The sequence below is a fragment of the Camelina sativa genome, chromosome 1 (assembly GCF_030686135.1).
Source record: "Camelina sativa cultivar CO46 ecotype springtype chromosome 1, ASM3068613v1".
NCBI classification, from domain to species: domain Eukaryota; kingdom Viridiplantae; phylum Streptophyta; class Magnoliopsida; order Brassicales; family Brassicaceae; genus Camelina; species Camelina sativa.
In genome coordinates, this window is record NC_141880.1 from 3,179,942 (window position 1) to 3,195,829 (window position 15,888).

Consider the following 15,888-nt stretch of genomic DNA (forward strand, 5'->3'; position numbering starts at 1 on the left):
TTCATGGTGAGGGTTTCAGCTACACTACTTTAGAATAGTGCATGTTCTAAAATGCTAATTAAGTTACAAAAACGTACTAAAATGCAAACTTACCCATATATAAATATAGGTCAGCGTGCTGACAGAGACTCAAGACTGACTTGTTTGGATTCTCTCTAACTATAATAAAGAGACAAAACTAGGAGTAGAAGAGAAGCTGTAATCCAATTCCACCATCTCTCTCCGGTAAAACCCCTAAATTTCCTTAGGATTAGCTTTCAGGTTGGTTGTCCAAAAAAAAGAAAAAAAAGCTTTCAGGTTTTTCTGATCACTTACTCTTTGTGCTGTTTGGTTCGGAATCTTCGTCTTACTACTCACTGATCTCTTGTGTCCGCAGTTTTGGTTGTGTCTGACGCATGGCTTCGGCTTCGAAGCGGATTTTGAAGGAGCTCAAAGATCTGCACAAGGATCCTCCTTCACATTGCAGCGCAGGTAAAATGTCTCACTTCTCTAAACCATTAATTTCGCACTGGAGACTGAACTAGATTCGTTAATATTTCACCAGTTTGATGTTAGGTTTATATAATATAACTTTCATTCACCGAATCCATATTATGCTTCTGAGAGTTCTTTTTGGTAAAAGCTTCCATTTCATGTCTCCAGAGCTCAGTTTATGTCAAGAATGTCTCGTCTTGTACCTCTTGCTAATATGTTCTCTACTGATCTAACTTTGCTCTCACATTGTATTAGGTCCAGTGGCTGAGGACATGTTTCATTGGCAAGCAACTATCATGGGATCCCCTGAAACCCCTTATGCCGGAGGAGTATTTTTTGTTTCCATTCATTTTCCTCGTAATTATCCTTACGACCCACCAAAGGTGTTTGTTCTGTTCTGTTGCAGAATGAAACATTCTTAAGATCATTGTTTTTTTTTTAATCATAGATCTTATGTATGATGATGTGTATACGATTTAGCAGGTGTTTTTTAAGACTATGGTGTATCACCCAAACATCGATAGGAATGGAAGCATATGCGTTGATAACCTGAAAGAGCAATGGACTCCCGCTATTACCATATCCAAGGTTTGTGTTTTGTTTGTATCCCTAGCGTACTACCATTTAAACACACTTATGTTCGTATTTTGAACGCGAGTGGTTGATGCTGTTGAAATCAGGTTTTGTTGTATTTTTGCTCGCTGCTGACTGACCCAAACCCTGATGATTCTCTTGTGCCGGAGATTGCTAATGTATACAAGACAGATAGATCCAAGTATGAGTCGACTGCGAGAAGCTGGACACAAAAGTACGCAATGGGTTGATCAGTTAAATGTGGTCTGGTCTCGATCGAGACAAGCAATGGAACTCTGTTATTGCGCATGGAAATATATATAAAACTTATTAACAAAGACACTGCAAACGGTATCATGTGATTGTAATCGTAAAACTTAGCTGTAACCTACTCTTCTTCTGTTCTGATCACTATTAGCTATTATTTATTTCGATGGGTCTGCTTTTTTACTCTCTTATTTACTCCTCACTTGGTTGCATTGTCTGGATTGTCTGGTCCACACTCATGACAGAAGACGTATGCATCACATAATGTCAGCAATTACAGTCACATTTGAAGATTTCTTGATTGAATCTTGAGGAGGATGAGCTTCATCTTTCCCCATGAATGCTGAGGAGAATGATCAATAGACTCTGAAATGTGGATGATGATGATGATGAGAAATTCCTCGTCTTTAGGTTCTCAAGAAAAACAAACCGGATTAATCATTTCATCTCATCCTACGAATCTTGAAGAGGTGTTATTTAGATCAATTGATTTCTAGGTAATGTTAATTTAACACCTTTAGTTTAGTGAAAATACTCCAGTTTGATCCAAATTTAGCAATTAATTGCTAGATTAACACTCCATTCTATCTCATTACTAGAATGACACAAATTTTATGTAAAAATACTAAAAACCCTTCAATTTTTTTTCCAACTTTTTAAAAGAAAAAAAAACGAAAAACAAAAAAAAATATAATGTCTAAAAATATAATGTTTAAAACTATGATTTAAAACATGATTTAAAAATTAAAAATTAAAAATATGATTTTAAAAAATAATGTATAAAATAATATTCAAAAATTTTGATTTTTAAAATTTTATTTTTAAATAAGTTTTATAAATTTTAAATAAGTTCTATAAAAAAATTATAATTTATGAGATATAAATAAAAAAAATATAATCTGTAAAATTTTATTAAAATATGATATATGAAAATATAATAAAATATATAAAATATGATGTTTAAAAATTTTAAAGAATAATATATGACTTACAAAAAACAATGTATAAGAATATGATGTTTAAAAATACTAGGAGTATATGATTATAAAAAAAATATAATGTATAAAATATGATTATAAAAATATAATTAAAAATATTTTGTAACATATGATTTATAAAAAATATAGTGTATCAAATATGATGTTTAAAAAATTCTTCAAAAATATGATATATAAAAATTTGATGTATAAAAATATTATTTTTGTAAGAAAAAAACTGTCATAATATAAAACAAATATGTTGTCACTATATTTACATCTAATAAATCTGTTATCAAACATAAGATTTTCTGAAGCAAAACAAAAAAAACTGTCATCCCGTAAATAAATCTGACATAATATAGGTCTTTTGTAGGTTATTTTAGCAATTTAAAAAAAATATTAATAAATCTGTTATCAAACGACAGATTTTTGTTTAAATAAAAAAATCTGTCGCAACTTAAAACAAATCTGTTGTTAGTAGATGTCAAATTAGTAGTTAATTTTCTATTAAAAAATCTGTCACGTTATGACAGATTTTTAATGAAAAAAAAATCTGAAATAACTGTAAAAACAAATCTGCCAGACATTACTTACCATATATTATGAAAATCTGTTGTATCTATATAAATAAGTTTGTCGTGAAAAATAAATCTGCCACTAATTATAAATTTGTCGTAACTATCATTAAAAAAAATCTGCGTCCAAAAAAGTCTGTCATAATAAATCTGTCATGCAAAAATAAATCTGTTGTGCACAAACAAATCTGTCGTATAATCACAAATCTGTCACAACTAGTCGACAGACTTTTGAAAATATTTTGATTTGTTTTTTTAAATGCTGGGAAAGTAAACTTGACTTTCTTTTTTTTCTAACAAAGCACAAAATGACATTTTAGGCAAAAAAATAACTCATCTACCCCTCACAATTTATGAGTTAGTTTAGTAATTAACCTCTTAATTTGGTTATCAACTTTGCATAAATAATTTTGTAACTATTTTCTATTTTAACTGATTTAAATGTTTTCTATTTTAACTGATTTTTTTTTTCCTCTGGGCTTTTCAATATGATACTTCCAAATACTACAAGTTGTCTTAGCCATTTGACTGTTGCAAATACAGACGTTCAAGATTTTTCCATCCAAAAAAAAGCTGAGATACAAGTCTCTAATCTCACTCTTCAATCCAAGAAATCTATGGAAACTTAGTCTTAAACTGAATGAGTTGGTTTGTTTCCAGTGCTCTATTTCTCCTGCTGCTCATATATCTGCATGCTTCCGATAGTTCTACCATTTGGGAAAGTGTCTCTGCAACATGTAAATCCTGCATCTCGTACCATAGTTCTTGTGACTTCCTCTGCACAAAGACTCTGAAGTACCCATCCTCAGGCTTACCATCATGTACAATGTTAGCGATTAGATTATACTTTGAACACACCTTCTCGCCTTTAGGGGCTGTAGGCAATGATGGTGTGTAATCCCTCAGCCCCATGTCCTTCACTGGGAAGTTAACCAGGGTAGGGTTCTTCTCCTTGAAAAAGTTATTCTTCTTGAACCGAACCATATGGAACATCAAGTAAGGAGGCGATCTGGTTACACGATATCTCATTCTGGCTAGCTTTGGGCGAACCACCTCTGTCACAGTTTCTCCATAAAACATCTTCAATAAATCGAATAGAGCAACCTGCGGAATTATGTTTTTCTCCATCTTTGAAAAGAGGAGGCGGTGGCAAATCTAGCCCAAGCACCAGAAAAGGCATCCTGGAGCTTTCTTTGTTTTCATTGCCTTGATACTCTTTCACAACCTCCAACTCACCCTGGAAGCACTGGTGGATGATACTGCTGGCGTCCTTTGAAGGCCTAAGATCCATGTGCAAAGTTTTGAGGAGCCACGACATAAACTCAACTGGATCTGACTGTTGGCCTATCCTAAACCGTTTCTTGCTGGCCTTCATGACAGCTTGCAAGAATTCATGTGGACTCACCTGTCCTTTAAAGTTCCGAGCATGCCAAATCTTCCGAATGAGTTCTCCAAAACGGTGAACAAGAGGAGACTTGCAATGTTGATAATTCTCAGGAATGAGGAAGAAGTTCCTTAAAGGAGTAACTCTCATCAACGATTGGATTGTAACATTCACAAACTCTGTCGTCTTTTGTATGTTGTTCAATCCCACCATTCCCGGAAGATAGTCAGAGCCATCAAGAGCCCTAGACCAGTACCACTGCCTATTCTTGTCGAGCTCTTCTACTTGAGCCCTACTAAACCTTGGGTTTAAAACATGACGAATGTCATCCAAAGAAGGGTCATTGATCTCGTAACTATCAGGAAGACTGTAAACCTTCTCTGTGAGAAGATTGATGCAAACGTGGTGGTCTGCTTCCAAACTATGCGTATAAGCATGAGACTTCTGGCTCCTTCCTTGGAAATACTTACCGCAGACGAGACAAGCATACACATTCAAATTTGACAAGGACACAGAACAAAACCTCTCGAAATCAAAATCCAACACCTGACGATTAACAGTATCAAGATAAGGACAGTCACGACGAACTTCAACATTGCGTGAATGCATTCCTCTCCCCTTAAAGGCATCATCATCATCATCTTCGTAGTCATCGACCTCTACTTCTTGAGCAGCTTTGTTACCGTTCCCTTCTCCTTTTACAACTCCACGAGTTTGAGATTTCTTCTGCTCGTTCTCCTCCTCATCATCATCGTCGTCATCGTAAGCAGTAGCCAACGGCAAAAGAGGGTTATTAAAACCCAGTGGTGGAGGTGGTGAATCAGACCTCTTCCTCTTCACCTCTCTCTCTTCCTCAGTAACACCATTCTTAACTTCTCTCTCACTTTTTCATCCTCACAACAACTTACTTGCTTCAAAAAAAACACTAGAGTACACCACAAGATCCTCAACCAGACAAAAACTAGCACCGATTCTTCAAAAATTCAACTTCCTAGAATCGATAGTCGTTGAACCTACTAGAACAAATCTGATCTCATTCCCAATTTTCCCGAGATTTTAAATGTTTTTTTATTTTCTATTTTCAACTTTTCATAAATAATTTTGTTCCAAAAAATATAAGTAAGATTTCCAAATCATATTTAGGACATTTTACTAAACTTTTATTTAACTTATCAGAAAGTAGAAGTTATGAAGTTTTATGATGAGTTGATCACTTTAGAAAATAGACATATTTGGCACGAGAATTAGAAGCTTCCAGACTGACTCTTAGATTCTCTGGCTATATATAAATAAACACAAGGAGACCCTCCCCCTTTATCTCTCACGCTCGCTCGCTGCACTCCGTATTTTTTTTTAGATTCTCTTCTCTCGTCAGTGGCCGTCAAAGAAGCTTCGGTTGTGGTACTCATCTTTCGAACCCTAACTGATTATCTCTCGAACCTTGCTCTCTCTGTTTTCTGGTTTCGCAATACTTGTAACTTGTTAGTTAGTTAGGGTTCATGCTCTTCCTCTATGATGCTCTTCCTCTATGTTACCTGCGTCTGCGTTGCTTGTTTCGGAATCATGCTCTTCCTCTATGATCTTTTATGTGTTGTTAATTAGTTGAATTGTTTTAATTTTTCTCCTCTTCTCTCCATAAATACTCATTGCGTTGCCTTGTCTTGTTGCAGTTTCCGCAAGATTTACGTGTCTGAGAGCATGGCTTCAAATCATCGTATTGCGAGAGAGCTCAGGGATCTGCAAAGAGATCCCCCTTCAAACTGTAGCGCAGGTAATCTCCCTTTTCTTGGCTGATTTTTTTTTTTTTTAGCCGATTGATTCCTTTATGTTTGAGTTGATGAAGAAATATTGAAACGTGGTCATTCTTTTATTAGGTCCTGTGGGTGAAGACATGTCCCATTGGCAAGCAACTATCATGGGACCCCATGACAGTCCGTATGCCGGAGGAGTATTTATGGTCACCATTCGCTTTCCTCCAGATTACCCTTTCAAGCCACCAAAGGTATTGTGTGTTTTCACTAATTAATCATCTCTTGTGACATGAATTTTTTTATGATCAATCAGGCTTATTAGCGATGCGTATACTATGTTGTAGGTTTCTTTCATGACTAAGGTGTTCCACCCAAACATCAATAGCAATGGAAGCATTTGCCTTGATATCCTGAAAGAGCAATGGAGTCCCGCTCTTACCATATCCAAGGTTTGTGTGTTTGTATGTTGTGGTTTTTTTTTCAGTTTTTTTTTTGGGTGCTAATGGGAGTGATCGATGTTGTGTTCTTAGGTTTTGCTGTCGATTTGCTCGCTGTTGAATGACCCGAACCCGAATGATCCTCTTGTGCCGGAAATAGCCCAGATGTACAAGGTAGATAAACGCAAGTACGAGTCGACTGCGCAAAGCTGGACACAGAAGTATGCCACGGGATGAAAAGACAGAGCAAAAAGGTTCTGTTATTTTGCATGGAAGTGGAAATTTGAAGAACAAAAAACATATGATTTTTTTGTTGGGGTTATTATTAGCAAACGATATTATGTCATCATAATCGAACAACTTATTAGGTGATCTTAATTATCTATATTCACCTGATCTACATTATGATTTTCTCTCAAACTTAAAAGAGTCTATAGACTCGTTTTCAAAAGTGGAGTTTTTTTTAACCTACAACAATCTTCATTCATCCTTTTTAGTATTTACCATCAAACTATTTTGGAGTAGCATATCGAGAATACTGTGACATACTTTTAAACAAAAAGTGGTAATATTACTCATTAGTGCTCCTAAGAAGTTCGGAAATTTGGCTTTCTCATATTATAAACAATACGTAAGATTAAGAACATTGCAATTAATGTTTTTCTTTTTCAACAATTGGTATTAACAAAAGGGAATACTAGTAGTACAAATGTACAATGTAGTAGATGGGAAAAAATTGAGAGATTAGATCTGTACAATGGGTTGACTTGTCTTCTAACTTGAAAAATAAGCTTTAAAGTCCTCTATATGGTGTTCTTAAAAGATAACCCTTTTGTGAAGCTACGTAGGTGTTCCCCTTTTTTCACTATTAATATGCTTTATATATATATTTAAAGGAATATCTGTATTAATCACTAAAAAAAATTAGAGGATTGTGGTATCAATTAACTCATCATACTTATTATTATTCTAGTAGTAGTCACAAATTAGATAATTGTGGTATCGAACTATCGATTCACATTGTTTGTTTCGGTACTTTCTTCATTGGATGGGTAACTGCAATCTTAATTGCTGACAAACTACAAAAAAAGTACATAAAATAAAAATTAGAAAAAAAAAAGAGAATTAGGAAAAGGAAGTATACAATTTCATTATATTTACTCGAATTTATTAATTAAAGCGTTAAAACCAACTAATAAAGTGAATTCTGAAAAAAAAAAAAAAAAGTAAAATTCTGGAAAAAGGAAAAAAAGGTGGGACGGACAGAGAGGAGAAGAGGAGGGCGAAGTCGTAATTTTACAGAGAAATAAATAGAAGTTGGGTCATTAATGGGATGGGAGGAGGAGGGAGCTTCTTCTCCAATCAACGACTCTTCTAATTTGGTCTTCTTCCTCTTTCTCCCCCCCCACCCCCTTCAATACGACTGCGTTTTCTTCCATTTTCTTCATCATCCATCATCCTCATTCAACACCAGATTATACAACACACAAAACACAAAAAGTTTAGGTAAAAAAAACATATCTCAATTCTCTTCCTTCTTCTCCTTTTTCTCTAAAAGTTTTAGGCTTTTCAGCCTCTCTGATCGTTATCCGATCTCAAAGGTCCGTTCTTGCCGTTTTATTCGTGTTATTAATTAAAGTTTTAGGCTTTTCAGCCTCTCTGTTTTCAGTTTTTCGTTCGTTTATTCGTGTTATTGAAAACCCTCTTGGCAATTCGATGAACTGAAAGTTTTCTCTTTTCTAATTCCAGGAAAATTCCAAAAAAAAAAAAAAATCCATTTTTATTTCAGGCGAATTCGTGTTTCCAGAAAATTTCAAATGGGTAGCTGCGTCTCTAAGGTAATGAATTAAAACAACAAAACCCTCTTTGGTTTCGGTTCTTTGTTTTTTTTTTTTTTGTCGCATGTTGTCCTGATTGTATTTGTTGTTTCTGCGATGATAATGTAATAAAAAAAAAAATCCCTTTTTTTGTGTTGTTGTTTGCTTTGGTACGTAGGGCAAAGGAGACGATGATTCCATCCACAACGTTGAGTTTTCCGGTGGCAATGTTCATCTCGTTACAACCAAAGAGATCTGGGATGACAAATTAGCTGAAGCTGGCCGTGATGGCAAAATCGTAATATTCTCCTCTCTTTTTTTTTTGTTCTTCTCATCGAGTGTGTGTGTGTGTGTGTGTTTTTTCAATCTCAATCCCAATCTCATAAATAAGCCATATTCTTCTCTATAATTCTCTGTAAACAGGTGGTTGCAAACTTCAGCGCGACATGGTGTGGTCCTTGTAAGATTGTGGCACCATTCTACATCGAGCTCTCAGAGAAACACCCTTCTATCATGTTCCTTCTTGTAGATGTTGATGAACTCAGCGTAAGTGTCTCTTATGATCGTTTCCGTGTTCTCTCTCTCTCTTTTCATATATGTATCTTTAAATGTATTTGTGTGATGATTCTGCTTCTGTTGCAGGATTTTAGCTCATCATGGGACATAAAGGCAACACCAACCTTCTTCTTCCTAAAGAATGGACAGCAAATAGGAAAGCTTGTTGGAGCAAACAAACCAGAGCTACAAAAGAAGATTACTTCTATCATTGATTCTGTGCCTGCTAGTCCTCAACGATCTTGACTCTACTATAGCTGCCTTTTGTTCTTCTGAGGTCTGTTCTCTGTGTCTTTTTCACCGTGTGATCAATTTGGTTGTGTAATGTAAAATGTTTAAAAAGGTCACTAAAAACAATTTGAGTTAGAAGAGCTTCCTGTTTTTATATAATAGTATGCATCTTTTTCAATTCGCTCAGTACTCAATATATCCTTGAAACGTAGCAAACTAAAATGTTGCAAGCCACTACTTTGATTTCTTCTTTGATATCATATACACACTTTACTAATGAAAGGCAAATCATCCAATGCCTCAGTATTTATGACATCTCGATCCTTTATCTTAAACTTGCGGATATTTCGTTTGTCCACAATCGAATTCTTATTTGTATACTACTACCTTCGCAAATCTCTCAAGCAGAGATCGAGATGAGAGAAGCCTGAAGTCACCTTATTATGGTCATGGATAGGGCTTGGACGGTTTCTAAACCAGATAGAACCAGCACATATACATGACTACAGAGAATAAGGCCAAAAAAATCGGAGCTAAAATATTGTAACTAGTCTGAAATCTGATAGGAGCTAATATATATTACAAGTGAAGAAATGACTCTTCTTCAAAATCATCAACATATAGGGGTTTTTGGCCAAGAACAGAGAGTTTGTCAATAATTCTAGGAACTATTTGCAATTTTCAAATTGTATTGCAAGTTAAGAGACTCAAAAGAACCATTTGATTTTCACTTGAACTTTATATTTAAACTAGAATCTAATTTATAAAGGTAATGCTAACTACTAGTCTGGTCCAAAGAAACATCTTTATCATCTTATTTACGTTTTTATTCGTTGAAGAAGGTCAAAGGTCAATATTAGCAGCTCTGGTTCAATAATTTAACTATCTCTTCTCGATCAAAACATTCTTTTTTCATTAATTTTAATAAGATATCATAAATCAAATACTATAAAACAGGTTTTTTAGTCAACCGTAGATTTTTTTACATGTTCATATGTTTCAGAAATCGAAGCAGGAGTAACATGTTATCAAAGTTTATTTACAAGTTGGATGTGGATCTGTGAAGAAACGAAGGAGGAGGCCTCACGTATGTGAAGTTGGTAAATGGGTTGGCCTTAGGATCCGAACTGGGACTGCTTGCTGGAGAATCAAAAACAGACATTTCAGTCCAACACTTGTCAAAATTTGCTATGCATTGTCTTCCCGAAACCTCCGGCTTGAAACTTGGTTGTACTTCTCTAGCTTCCAGCTTCTTCCAGTTTATTCCCCTAAACCACTTGTGCTTTTTAATCTCCTCTGCTCCAGTCGGTCCACTTCCCAGTCGCCTTTCTGGCTCTTTTGCCAGCAGCTACATATTCATTACAAAGTCAGAATCAGAATTGCTCTAAATCTAATGCTTCAAAGTACAAAAAGATTGTAGAAGAGTCTTCTCATAAGATGAGAATGTTTACTTACCCCTTTCAGTAAAGCATGAGCTTCATTAGACAGAAACTTCGGAAGCTTGATCTTTTCCTTTACTATTCTCTGCTGTATCGTTCCTTTGCTCCCTACAAAAGGCGGCTGCACAAGGAAAACAATGGCATCACAACACAATACCACTCTGTATGCAACAAAAGAAAAAAAAAAAAAATACTCCGGTTTTTACCTTGCCTGTGAGCATCTCATAGAGAAGGATCCCTACGCTCCACCAGTCGGCAGCCTTATTATGTCCTTTACCGCGAACAATTTCAGGGGCCATGTACTCGGTAGTTCCACACATGGAGTTTGATCTTGTGTTTTCTTCAAATTCCTTTGCCAAACCAAAATCTGTTAACATCACGTGGCCATCAACGTCCATGAGTATGTTTTCAGGTTTAAGGTCTCTATGCATTATGCCTTTCTCATGGAGGTGGGAAACTGCAGAGACGATTTCTGCAGTGTACACACGAGCCAAGTCCTCTCTGTAAAACAGTAAAAAACAGAACTAATTAAACCTTGCAGAATTCTTGACGAAACTCTAAAGATGGTTCAAAGAAAAAGAATTTTACACTAAACCTGAAAAGCCCTTGGTGATAAAGCTGGAAGAAAAGATGACCTCCGTTTATAAAGTCGAGCACAAGATAGAGCCTGTACTTGGTCTGCAAGGGAATGTATAACACTGTAAGTTAAGAAGTAGTGAAGTAAAATCAAAAGGATGCAAAACAGAACAAAAAGTGGAAAATGTACCTGAAAAGAGTATTTAAGTTGTACAATGAATGGATGATCGATTTTGGTAAGGATATCGCGCTCAGCTTTCATGTATTCGGCATGGTTCTTCTCAACAATTTTATCTTTTCTCATGACCTTCATGGCATATATCTCAGATGTGTCTTTTTTCCTGACTTGATACACTTTCCCAAATGCACCTTGTCCCACAACCTTCAATACCTCAAAGTCCTCAATGCCTACTACACCTGAAACCTCCCCTAGTTCTCCATCTAGAGATTTATCACTGTCAGTGTCATCATTACCAGAGAATTCATCGATTTCTTTTATGGCTTCGCTTTCAAGACACTCTTGCTCCACCAAGTCAATTGAGTTTTTAGTCTCTAGTAAGGTAAGCTTGTTCAGGTTCAAAGAAAGGCTGACGACAGAAGATGGGCCAACCAATGAGTGGGATCGGCTGTAGACAACAGAAGGCTCGTCACAAAGAACAGCACTGGGGTCTCCAGAGGAGTTAGCTTCAGGCATTGGACCAAAAACATCAGAGAAGTCGAGCTCAAGGTTATCATTGAAGGCAGGTTTTGGAGGGCTGATGGATAAATAGAGGTGTTTCTGAAACGGCTTGCCAGTCAGGTTTTTGTTGGCAACAACAGGACACGGAGAAGAAACCATATTTATAAACAATCGTCCAAAAGAATGGTCACAGAGAAACAGAAGCTTCACAAGTTCACCCAAATTGGCTACGGATGGAGTGAGTGAGGTGAGAAAATTTGGAACAGCAGACCAAAATCAAGGAAGAGGAGCTCTTCTTGTTTCCCAATTTGAAGGAAACAGTTGTTGCTGTACAAGTGCCCAAATGCCATCAAAGTGCTCTAAGATCTGCAGTTTATAAAAGTTGGGAGGGTTAAGACATACATGATCATGTAAATTAAAAAAACTCAAGCACATTAGTTATTGACCAAAAACAATGAAGAGAGACGGATACGGAATTAAAATAATAAGCAAGTGGAAAAGATTCTTTTTTGAATTACCAAAACAAAAGCTATAATAAAGTCAACATATTTGACATTAAAGAAAACACCACACCGACCTAATATCTTTAGATGATCATCCCACACAAATAAAACCCAGACGTTTTAGAATTGCCTTAATTCAGAATCGGTTAAAAAACTAAAGCAGCTTCTGAGGACAACAAAGAACTCTAATATCTGTAATTCAAATCTAGTATGAGAATCAGGCGAACAGGCGCCGCCCCATAACAGAAGCAATTTGTAGAACAAAACTAGATAAACAGAGGAAAACTATGAGCTGTACCTAAAAAAAAGGTTTCGTGTCGTAGAAACAATAATATGAACTTACGATAAATTTAAATCTAGAATAACAAAAGGAATCCAAACACTGCGAGAGAGCTAAAAGTCAAAGATGGAGAGAGAGGGATTTTACCAGCGAATATGCTTTGAAGAAGGAGAGAGACGAGAAGAAGAGAAAGACAACTTAAAAAGGAAAGAGGTGATTGCCAAACCCACAAGGAAAAGGTTTCAGAAGGCGCGTGGCTTCTTCTTTTATTGTCTTTCGGAAGCATCGCGGATCATGGGGTCGGGACACGTGTTCGTATTTTATTGGGAAACCGTAAACTCTCTCTGTTTTTTTGGTGGGCCGGCATTATATAAGCCCATTGCAAGACGTTCAGACAGACACGTTTTCAACGTTTTTCTTTTTCTTTTTACAGAAGGGTCGAAAGGTCAATCGTTAGTTGCTCGACTTCAATAATTGGTTCTCAATCAAAACATGATTCAACTATACTTGCGTAAGATTGTAAGATTCTCATAAACACAAATATAAATTAACTCTTAAGTCAACCGAGATTGTTTTCATGTTCATACGTTTGGAGGAAAACAACAACAAAATAAGTTGGAATAACATAATACATATAGTTCATCTACAAATTGGATGTGGATCGTTGAAGGAATGAAGGAGGAGGCCTCACGTATGTGAAGTTGGTAAATGGATTGGCCTTTGGATCCGAACTCGGACTGCTTGCCGGGGAATCCAAAACTGACATTTCAGTCCAACACTTGTCGAAGTTTGCTATGCATTGTCTTCCCGATACTTCAGGCTTGAAACTTGGTTGTACTTCTCTAGCTTCCAGCTTCTTCCAGTTTATTCCATTAAACCATTTGTGCTTTTTAATCTCCTCTGCTCCAGTCGGTCCACTTCCCAGTCGCCTTTCTGGCTCTTTTGCCAGCAGCTACATATGCATTACAAAGTCAGAATCAGTATTGCTCTAAATCCAGTGCTTCACAACTCTTAGCACACATTCATGTTTACTTACCCCTTTCAGTAAATCATGAGCTTCATTAGAAAGAAACTTCGGAAGCTTGATCTTGTCCTTCACGATTTTCTGCTGTATCTTTCCTTTGCTTCCCATAAACGGAGGCTACAAAAGGAAATCAAATTGCATCACACAACACATCACCTTAACAAATTACCAAGACACGGGGCTGCATGCAAATTACAAAGAAGGCGGCTTTTACCTTTCCTGTGAGCATTTCATACAGAAGAATCCCTACGCTCCACCAGTCAGCCGCTTTATCATGTCCTTTTCCTCGAACGATTTCAGGTGCCATATACTCCGTGGTTCCGCACATGGAGTTTGATCTTGTGTTTTCTTCAAATTCCTTTGCTAAACCGAAATCTGTTAACATCACGTGACCATCTGTGTCCATGAGTACGTTTTCAGGTTTTAGATCTCTATGCATTATGCCTTTCTCATGGAGATGGGAAACTGCAGAGACAATTTCTGCAGTGTACACACGAGCCAAGTCCTCTCTGTAAAAGAGTAAAAAACAGAACTTATTAAACCTCTGGTGAACAGAACCAAATTAAACCTTGCAGAATTCTGGTGATACTTGTTAAGTAATTCAAAAAGGTATAATAGCATACTTGAAAAGCCCTTGGTGATAGAGCTGGAAGAAAAGATGCCCTCCGTTTATAAAGTCAAGCACAAGGTACAACCTATACTTGGTCTGCACAAAAAGGTATACATTAGAACTCTCGTTTATGAAATCAAACTATAATAACAGCAAACAAAGGGAAGATGGCTTTTTACCTGAAAAGAGTACTTAAGTTGAACGATAAAAGGATGATCAATTTTGGAAAGAATATCGCGCTCAGCTTTCATGTATTCTGCATGGTTCTTCTCCATAATGTGATCTTTCCTCATGACCTTCATTGCGTATATCTCAGAGGTCTCCTTTTTCCTGACCTGGTAAACTTTCCCAAATGCACCTTTCCCAACAACCTTCAAAATCTCAAAATCATCTTTGCCTACTACACCTGAGACTTTGGCCAGATCTCCCTCTAGAGCTTTGTCACTGTCACTGTCGTCATTACCAGAGAATTCATCGTTTTCCTTTAAGGATTCGCCTTCAATACATTCCACCAAGTCAATAGAGTCCTCAGTCTCACGTAAGGTGAGCTTGGTGAGCTTCAAAGAATGACTATCGAGGGAAGAGGGGCCAACCAATGAGTGGGATCGACTGTAGACAACAGCAGGCTCGTCGTAGACAATATCATTGGCCTCTTCAGGGAGTGGACCAAACACATCAGAGAACTCAAGTTCAACATCATCATCTTTCAAAACAGAATATGAAGGGCTGATGGATAGATATTGCTGTTTCTGGATCTTGTTGGGGACAGGACGCTGTGAGGAAACCATAATGTCCACAACAACAACAAAAAAGATCGATACAGAATCACTGAGAAAGATTCAAGAGTGCACCACAAGCCTGGTGAGGGATTCTGTACCGACGACAGATATTAATGAGGAGAAAACTGACTAAAACAATTGCTAATCTGGAAAATCTTGGGAAAAGGCAATCCGATAACAAGGAGAAGAAGCTCTTGTTGTTTCCCGATTTTAAGGAAACACTGGATGCTGCAGAAGTGCGCAAATGCCATGAAGGTTTTATATGCTCTGCAAAAGATCATTCACAGATTCAACAGAGGCTACCACATGTACATATCAAAATCTTTGAAGATACAGCAGCAAAATCTAAAGGGATAATTTTTCACTTTAAAGAAACAATCTTGAATAAAACCCAAAGCCCTACACAATCTCCGGATTCAGAATCGGTATAAAAAAACCCGAAATTTCGATAATTCAGATCTAATGGTAAGCAAAATTCATGCAAATCGAGATCTGTGACCTGAATCTAAAAATACGTTTCGTGGTTTAGAAACAATTCATGAATTTTGATAACTTATATGATCAGGAAACAAAAAACAATGAATCTAAACTATGTTAAAAAGGAAAGTCAAATGCGAGAGAGCGAGAGAGGGGATTATTACCAGAGAGGATGGCTGAGGGAAGGAGACGAGGATGGAAATGAAGACGAGAGGAGAATTTAAGAGAAGCATCGCAGATCCAGGGATCTAGACACGTGTTCGTATCCTATTGGGAGAACGTTGACCAGTTGTTAAATATGCGGCGGAGGTTTTTTTGTCCACTAATTCTTTCTTTATTATGGTGGGCCGCCTCTCATCCAAGCCCATCATTTAGAACGTCCTGATTCTTGTTTTTTTTCCCCGGATTATGTGGATTTCGGATTTCAAATCCACGGTTGGCAATAGCTAAAACTCAAACCGTGAGATCAAATACATA

General features: G+C 36.7%; 5 protein-coding genes and 1 pseudogene across 12 annotated transcripts; 3 read left to right on the forward strand and 3 right to left on the reverse strand.

Moving 5' to 3' along the window:
- Positions 1 to 107: 107 nt before the first annotated feature.
- On the forward strand, positions 108 to 1,475 carry LOC104744035 (ubiquitin-conjugating enzyme E2 11-like). Of its 4 annotated transcripts, none has more exons than XM_010465178.3 (5): positions 108 to 225; positions 377 to 471; positions 730 to 857; positions 958 to 1,062; positions 1,155 to 1,475. In XM_010465178.3, exons 2-5 carry the CDS (start codon positions 396 to 398, stop codon positions 1,296 to 1,298), a joined length of 453 nt encoding a protein of 150 aa, XP_010463480.1. In that variant the 5' UTR covers positions 108 to 225; positions 377 to 395; the 3' UTR covers positions 1,299 to 1,475. The 4 variants fall into 4 exon arrangements, with proteins under 4 accessions (XP_010463480.1, XP_010463390.1, XP_010463437.1 ...); XM_010465088.3 differs by having other exon boundaries at positions 110 to 297; XM_010465135.3 differs by having other exon boundaries at positions 139 to 261.
- A 2,038-nt stretch (positions 1,476 to 3,513) lies between these two features.
- On the reverse strand, positions 3,514 to 5,290 carry LOC104703856 (uncharacterized; annotated as a pseudogene).
- A 279-nt stretch (positions 5,291 to 5,569) lies between these two features.
- LOC104744204 (ubiquitin-conjugating enzyme E2 10-like) lies at positions 5,570 to 6,843 on the forward strand. Its single transcript, XM_010465216.3, has 5 exons — positions 5,570 to 5,654; positions 5,924 to 6,024; positions 6,128 to 6,255; positions 6,349 to 6,453; positions 6,535 to 6,843. Exons 2-5 carry the CDS (start codon positions 5,952 to 5,954, stop codon positions 6,676 to 6,678), a joined length of 450 nt encoding a protein of 149 aa, XP_010463518.1. The 5' UTR covers positions 5,570 to 5,654; positions 5,924 to 5,951; the 3' UTR covers positions 6,679 to 6,843.
- An 853-nt stretch (positions 6,844 to 7,696) lies between these two features.
- Positions 7,697 to 9,222, forward strand: LOC104744260 (thioredoxin H9). Of its 2 annotated transcripts, none has more exons than XM_010465395.3 (5): positions 7,697 to 7,947; positions 8,191 to 8,279; positions 8,437 to 8,556; positions 8,682 to 8,804; positions 8,901 to 9,222. In XM_010465395.3, the coding sequence occupies exons 1-5, from the start codon at positions 7,770 to 7,772 to the stop codon at positions 9,057 to 9,059; spliced, it is 669 nt and encodes a 222-aa protein (XP_010463697.2). In that variant the 5' UTR covers positions 7,697 to 7,769; the 3' UTR covers positions 9,060 to 9,222. The 2 variants fall into 2 exon arrangements, with proteins under 2 accessions (XP_010463697.2, XP_010463622.1); XM_010465320.3 differs by having other exon boundaries at positions 7,758 to 8,042.
- A 714-nt stretch (positions 9,223 to 9,936) lies between these two features.
- On the reverse strand, positions 9,937 to 12,768 carry LOC104744415 (serine/threonine-protein kinase AtPK2/AtPK19-like). 4 transcript variants are annotated; one of them, XM_010465504.3, is made up of 6 exons: positions 12,669 to 12,768; positions 11,250 to 12,104; positions 11,079 to 11,161; positions 10,690 to 10,984; positions 10,500 to 10,604; positions 9,937 to 10,392 (listed from the first exon to the last, which is right to left on the reverse strand). In XM_010465504.3, the coding sequence occupies exons 2-6, from the start codon at positions 11,895 to 11,897 to the stop codon at positions 10,084 to 10,086; spliced, it is 1,440 nt and encodes a 479-aa protein (XP_010463806.1). In that variant the 5' UTR covers positions 11,898 to 12,104; positions 12,669 to 12,768; the 3' UTR covers positions 9,937 to 10,083. The 4 variants fall into 4 exon arrangements, with proteins under 4 accessions (XP_010463806.1, XP_010463955.1, XP_010464021.1 ...); XM_010465653.3 differs by having other exon boundaries at positions 12,540 to 12,683; XM_010465719.3 differs by having other exon boundaries at positions 12,585 to 12,678.
- A 278-nt stretch (positions 12,769 to 13,046) lies between these two features.
- On the reverse strand, positions 13,047 to 15,855 carry LOC104744702 (serine/threonine-protein kinase AtPK1/AtPK6). Its single transcript, XM_010465830.3, has 6 exons — positions 15,576 to 15,855; positions 14,335 to 15,201; positions 14,169 to 14,251; positions 13,760 to 14,054; positions 13,558 to 13,662; positions 13,047 to 13,473 (listed from the first exon to the last, which is right to left on the reverse strand). Exons 2-6 carry the CDS (start codon positions 14,941 to 14,943, stop codon positions 13,165 to 13,167), a joined length of 1,401 nt encoding a protein of 466 aa, XP_010464132.2. The 5' UTR covers positions 14,944 to 15,201; positions 15,576 to 15,855; the 3' UTR covers positions 13,047 to 13,164.
- Between the last annotated feature and the right edge of the window lie 33 nt (positions 15,856 to 15,888).